The 6,938-nt window shown below is 38.7% G+C and overlaps 1 protein-coding gene across 3 annotated transcripts; it reads left to right on the top strand.

The window, feature by feature from the left end:
• Positions 1 to 1,085: 1,085 nt before the first annotated feature.
• On the top strand, positions 1,086 to 5,737 carry LOC126626186 (peroxisomal membrane protein PEX14-like). Of its 3 annotated transcripts, none has more exons than XM_050295419.1 (14): positions 1,086 to 1,235; positions 1,375 to 1,406; positions 1,763 to 2,001; positions 2,086 to 2,125; positions 2,223 to 2,419; positions 2,574 to 2,763; positions 2,906 to 2,995; positions 3,145 to 3,215; positions 3,324 to 3,366; positions 3,464 to 3,531; positions 4,070 to 4,114; positions 4,203 to 4,271; positions 4,718 to 5,271; positions 5,428 to 5,737. In XM_050295419.1, exons 2-13 carry the CDS (start codon positions 1,382 to 1,384, stop codon positions 5,231 to 5,233), a joined length of 1,593 nt encoding a protein of 530 aa, XP_050151376.1. In that variant the 5' UTR covers positions 1,086 to 1,235; positions 1,375 to 1,381; the 3' UTR covers positions 5,234 to 5,271; positions 5,428 to 5,737. The 3 variants fall into 3 exon arrangements, with proteins under 3 accessions (XP_050151376.1, XP_050151375.1, XP_050151374.1); XM_050295418.1 differs by having other exon boundaries at positions 1,760 to 2,001; positions 2,226 to 2,419; XM_050295417.1 differs by having other exon boundaries at positions 1,760 to 2,001.
• The last annotated feature ends 1,201 nt before the right edge of the window (positions 5,738 to 6,938 follow it).

Here is a 6,938-nt window from a genome sequence, read left to right as displayed (position 1 = left end):
TTGGGACCTCACTAAGCTCACTACAAGCTTAGAATTCCTTGAAAATCAACATCTTACGTTTGCATGAACAGTGACAAAAAATGGAGGTTCGGGTTTCACGTCCTAAAACTAGTACCAATCGACTTGAAACATCTCAAGGATGAAGATTCTTACCTTGGTTGCTTCGATCCAATGCGTTTTTGGGTGGTTTTGGGTGAGGCCGTACGTTTTGGGTGAGAGAGAGTGATAGAGGGTCGTGAGGGAGAGAGACAGAGAAGACACGGGGAAGGAGAGAGGGAGAGAGATCCTGTGTGTGGTCCAATCTAATCCACACCATCCATTTTCATCCTAACCATACAAACAAAATGTAAACCAATTTTCTCTATCCCCAAAACTTATAATAATTTAAACCAAATAACGTTACACACACATACCTTAGTAACGTCAAGGGTAAATCCGTCAATTCACGTCTCCGATAGAAAATCTCGGGACGGGCTGTGATATAGTAAATAAGAAAAAACACATCACGAGTTATATAAAAACACTTTAAAATTTCAGATAGAAGGGAAAAAAAAAACTCATAATCTATCTACTTGTAAGCCCGAGGTTTTTCGGTTCCCTTCTCTCAATACAAAATAAATTAGCTTTTTCCGTATCTAAATGATTGAGTTTGAAGTATTTTTCTAAAGTACAACTTTATCGAAATCTTACATGTGAAAACAAATAATGTTTCTTATATGAAGTTAGAGACATTTTTTAGATCGCCCCGGATCTCAAAAGTCTCATAATGGTCCTCGTACTGGGTCGAAACACTACGCTATCCATATTCCGGTTCATCCATATGCTCATCCAATTCATATCCCCAAAACCTGTAATAAACCATCATACCATCCTCTTACAGGAAGTCTGGATTTCAGTTCCAAGAAAGCCGGGAGAAAGAATTAATAAAGGAGCCCCAAGCAACAAAAGACAACTAAAAACAAGCCCCAAAACCTTGGGCTTGGGCCAAGAGTTTCTTCGGCCCTTCTTTCCCATAGTGGGTCCAAATAAATTCAGCCCATAATGCAAAGCCCAAATAAAAGCCCATACTCCCACAAAGCACCGCAGCCGATGGAAAAACACAATTATCTGCATCAGCAAATCTCCCCTCGCAAAGTTTCAGACTTTCTCTCTTTCCTTCCGAAAAGCAAGGTGCTTTGGGATGAGCAAAAGCCCACCTTAGCTCTCCGCTGACATCACTATTTCCAACGTCTCCTGTAAGTTGTTTCTTGATCAAAATCTCACAATTTTAATTGTTAATTGCAAGCTTTTTATTCAGTTTTGTTGATTATTTTTCCATTTTTTTTCACTGTTTCTGGTACTTTTTTTTTTTCCTCTCTGTGCTGAGTGACTCAGTTGGAGGATGGAGGACAAAGAGAAGAACCCAGGTGCCATTTCTCTCCCTCTCTCTCTTATTTTCTCAAATTTGTTTCTTTTTTACTTTAATTTTCTTGTTTATTGTTCATATAGTTGCTGAGGAAGTTATGCAATTGGAAATTGATTGAACAATTTGAATTTTCTATTAGTTATGTAAATTTTTGTTATTTTACTGAATAATTTGCTTAGGGAAATTTAGTTCCTGGTGGAATTGATTGAATAAAAACCTGGAGATTGGTTTTTGTGATTATTGTTTGATTAATTGAATAAATTGATGGTCTATGAAAAAAAATCACACTTCTTGCAAAATTAGCTTTAGTCTAATTTATGTGAAAATTATAATTGTGGTTGTTAACTTGAGCAGCAGGGCTTGCTCAACCCACAATTGAGGGTCAGCAAGATGCTGGGGTTGACCCTGCTAAGCAAAGTTCTACACCGTCGGTGTTTGTGAATTCCGAACCAATGAGGGAGGAACAAGTGCAAAATGCTGTGAAATTCCTTTCGCACCCGAAAGTTAGGGGCTCTCCTGTTGTTTACAGACGGTCTTTTCTCGAGAAGAAGGGTCTCACAAAAGAAGAGATTGATGAAGCGTTTCGGCGTGTGCCTGTAAGTGATTGATTCTTGGTGTTCAAGCTAATTGTTAATTGTCATTGTTTTTCGTGTTTGAAATTGTTTGTTTGCAAATTTCAGGACCCACCTTCAGGTACGCAGGCAACTACTGGAAATCAAGGTAACGCCGTCACAAAAACCTGGTATTTTGGTTTTGAACTGAGTTTGTCAAGTTGTTAACTGTTTGTATAAGTTTGGTTGTATATGCTTTTTGGTAGCAGATGGACAGGTGAAGACATTGTCAAATGTTCAGGCACAAAATACAACTCAAACTTTGCAGCCGTCACCCACTGCTCCCACTAAAGTCATTTCCCCTGTGGGTGCATTATCTGGGTATAAATTTCGCTGGTTTGATGCCGTTTTTGCCATAGGATTCCTAACACTCTCTGGTTGTGGAGCAGCTGTATTAATTAAGGTATTTGTACTCAATCTTCTACAATCATGACATGTTAATTTTGTCCTTCATGTTATATTGCTTTTATATGCTTCTTGACCCAGTTTACCATAGGACTTCTGTCACTCTATAGTTCCAACTTGATTGCTGTCTAATAACATGTTCCTTGTTTTAGAAATCTCTTATTCCTAGATTGAAGGCTTGGATACGCAAGGTTGTATTGGAAGATGAGAATGACGTTGAAAACAAAGTTGATATGAAACCAAGTTCAGCAGAAGAAGCTGCGGCAGCTGCTAAAACAGCCGCAGCTGCAGCATCAGATGTGGCAAAAGTAATCCAGGAAATGCTGAATTCTAAGACCGAAGGTGGGATTGTGATCTTCTTTCACCAATCATCGTAACCTATCTCTGTCTTGATTGAATTTATATTTTGTTATCATTGTTGTTTCTTATACTGATGAGTATTACCTTTTCATGATTGCTGCACCATGGTTTATACTTGGGCCAGAGAGGAAACACTTCGTGGAACTCATGAGTTTGTTAGATGTGCAAGTGCAAGAAATGAAGTCAATGAGCAATTCCATACGGAAATTGGAAGGTACTAGGAATACTTTATTGTTTAATCAAGTGGCTATAATTGATAGTTCTGCCGAAAAAACAGTTGCATCTCATTTGTTTGCAACCAGAAACTTCTTGTTTGTACATTGGAATCTGATGATGATTATTTGATTTCGCCCTAACCATCAGGAGAAACAAAAGCCTCAAGAACCTCTCTTGTTGATCATGAAGACAATCGCATCGCTATCACAAATTCAAAGGTCATCTGACAGTAGGCATAAATTTGAAATTCTTATTGATATTGGAACGCTATAGAAATATGATATCCAGATCTATTCTAAAAATCTGTTATCATGTCTGTTTTACAGCAACAATATGTGAATGGCAAGGCAGAGTATGACGTGCGCTCAGGTTATTATTTTCTAATCAATTGTCAAATTTCTGATTGTTTAATCTTTCTAATGTATATTGATTTCTGCTTCATATTGTTTCAATTTTCTCTGTACAGTACAATCTTCCACTGCTGCTGCATCTATGGAACCATCTGCTGCACCTCACCCAAAGTCTTATATGGACGTAAGTAATTTTATATGGCCTTTCCATTGCTTGGAAATGTTATCATAAGAAATGGTGTGTAGTACATGGGTCTATTATTTAGAGCTTCTCTTTTATCCTTAAAACCCATATAATGTTTGAAGGAGTTCTGAGAACATATAAACTCGATTTGATTAAATAATCTAGCAATACTATTATGTTTCTCTCAACTTGTGTTTGGACTGTCATCCAGTGACAGTAGATTCAAAGAGCTGGTTTATGGGATTTCCGAGGGGCTATTAGTTTACTCTTTAACTCTCGCGAATTTGTTATTAAGAGTAGCCAAATCTAAGGTTAGAATGGATGAATCATGCATGATTCAGGAGGTCTAAAAAATTATAAGTTGATGAGATTGAAAATTACGTTTCAGGCCACTTTGAAATTTTTTAACCCGTTGCTTGTCTGGTAGTCTTTATCATTCCAACTGCAAATTGAGTTTGCAAATTGTAGATCTATGGCCCCAGAGTATTATCATGTATTTAACTTCTTGACCGCATTTTTAACTTTTATTATAATGCAGATCATGGCCATGGTACAAAGAGGGGAGAAACCTCCTAATGTCAAAGTAAACTCTTTCAACCTTTTTCATATTAAAATCTGTTTTTTTATTTATTATTAAATGCTAATTCTTTGTCATTCTGGATTATATGCAGGATATTGATGATTCACCCCCTAACCCTAATCAGCAACTATCAAATCCTCGCTTGGCACCTAGAGCTAAGGTATTGCTTTTGAGAGTTTTTCATCTTCTCCTCTTTCTCCGTTCAGTAAAAGGAAGCAGTAACTGGTTATGGATTAATGTAGACTCATTGAGTGCATTAAATCATTTTAGCTATAGAAAATAATAGTTTCCCCCTCTGAAGCCAGTTACTTGAAATTGGGCTACCAATTTTTGGTTTCCAGTGGGTTAAAATGAGGATTCAAACACTCCAGATTAATAAACTTTGTTGGATCATTTAAGAAGCATGTCCTTCAAAATCTGGATTCTGGAAGAAAGGAAAATGGTTTCATTTTACCATATTCGTAAAGATTATCTTGGAATGTTACCAGAATTACTTGTATACAACAACAACAACAACAAAGCCTTTTCCCACTAAGTGTAAATAATATTCAGTTTTCATGCTTTGATACTTGGAAATGATTTTTTACTTTCTGTTTTCTGGGGCAGCCTTGGGAAGTTGGTCAGGCCCAAAACAACTCGAGCCAAGTACTTCAGTCTCAAGTAAGCAGTGAAGGTTTGAATTCTAGCATTCAGGACAATGGGCTCAATTATCTGTCAAACGGTGACAGTACAGTGTCGCGGTGGCAGCAGCAGCAGCGGAAAAATCCCAGAATTACTGAGATAGAAAATGAAGTCAATGGAGGGTCATATGGCATACGAACTAGAGAGCAACCAGTTCAGCCAGTTCAGCGTACATGGGTTCCTCCCCAGCCACCCCCAGTTGCAATGGCAGCAGCAGCTGAAGCCATCCGACGGCCAAAACCACCAGTGCAGAAAGAACAGCTGGGTAACGATCTGCCCTTTGCACATCCATCAGAAGTGACCGATGGCCCATCGCAAGGGACCGATGAGTTGCAGAGGATAACAAAGATAGCTGAATCTGGAGGTGCACCGGAGCAAATCAATGGAAGCTCACTGCTGGGCTCAACAACTGAGATACAAGAAGAGGAAGTGAGCTATTAGTAGTCTTGAGGTCATCTCATTAAATACCTTAATCTCAGGTACTACTCGTATATCTACGTCTGTCATGTACGCTTTTTAAGTTAATATATTTGCACAAGGAATACACGTATGTTTCTGTTTTTTAACATCGGGATTCAGGAATCCATTTTTTTCATTTCGTTAAATGTTATATTGACACTGCATTCTCGGTGCAGATTTCTTCACCTTGGGACACCTACCTGAATATCATTCAAAAGTTGAACTCAAGAGTTACAGAAGTAAAATATGCATGGATGAGTTGAGATAGTAGAAGAAGATGTTGACAACTTGACATATAAAATAAGTTGCCCAAAGGCTGAATCCTAAAGTGCTTTTCCAAAAGCTATCTTAGGCTTTGATGGTTTGATGAATTTGTTTATGGAATTTTCTCTTGATGCTTGTTGGGCTTTTCATGGTGGTTGTTAAGAAAGAGCCAAATGCTGAATCAGTTCGCAGTCTGAATGTAATTTGCATTTTTGGTGATTATTTGCATCTTTCTATTTAACTCCGCCTGTGTAAGTTTATCTTACATTGCCGGTCCCAAGCCCGGATAAAGGAGGAGGAGGAGGGCGTCAGGTAGTCAACAGCCGGCACTCCTAGTTTACGTAAATTCTTATGAAAATGAATCCAGAACGAAATCGCGCTAAAGCTAGGGCGTCACCTGTAAGTGGCGCGCTGTGTGGCCCGAGCACAGTGATAAGTGAGCAAAGGTTGTTGTATCTTAATCGGCGCCCGGATGCAGTGTTAAATGAGCAAGGGGGTCATAGAAACTTCTTTTCGAACGACTCCACTCAAAGTTATTTGGAAGCATATGCTCCTATCAACTTTACACAGGACACACAAAAGAAGTACTTTGATCCTATTAGACGGGGGAGGTTGAAGAAGCTAGGACAGAAGGGTAGAGTTCAAGAAAGTAGAATGCGTTTAGGAACGTGGAATATAGGAACCCTAACGGGAAAATCTAGGGAAGTAGTGGAAATTATGGTGAGGAGAAGGATAAATATTATGTGCTTACAAGAAACTAAATGGGTTGGTCTTAAGGCAAATGATCTAGAAAACTCAGGGTTTAAACTCTGGTATTCGGGCACAAATAGAACGAGAAACGGTGTTTGCATCATCGTGGACAAGACCTTAACACAAGATGTTGTAGATATCAAGAAGGTAGGAGATAGAATCATGGCAATCAAGATTGTAATAGGACAAGAACTCATCAATGTGATTAGTGCGTACGCACCTCAAGTAGGGTTAGATACGAGTTTGAAGGAGAAATTTTGGAAAGACCTTGGAGACTTGGTGCAAGGAATTGCTCAGACGGAGAAGTTATTTATAGGAGGAGATTTAAATGGACACGTGGGCAAGGAGACATGCAACTATGAAGGTTTTCATGGTGGCCATGGTTTTGGGGAGAGAGACGAGGATGAGGAAGCTATCTTGGATTTTGCAATGGCATATGATCTATTCTTAGCCAACATCTTCTTTAAGAAGAGAGAAGAACACGTGATCACCTACAAGAGTGGGTCGTCAAAAATACAAATAGATTTTCTTCTAATGAGGAAAGGGGATCGTATAACTTGTAAGGATTGCAAAGTTATACCGGGAAAGAGCTTGGCTAATCAACATCGCTTGTGGTGATGGATGTACATATCAAGAGAGAGAAAAAAGAACAAGACTTGGAAGTGCCTAATGA

This window comes from Malus sylvestris, chromosome 6 (assembly GCF_916048215.2).
Source record: "Malus sylvestris chromosome 6, drMalSylv7.2, whole genome shotgun sequence".
Classification (NCBI taxonomy): domain Eukaryota; kingdom Viridiplantae; phylum Streptophyta; class Magnoliopsida; order Rosales; family Rosaceae; genus Malus; species Malus sylvestris.
Note: the sequence above shows the minus strand (reverse complement) of the source record. Positions and strands in the feature narration are given on the sequence as shown.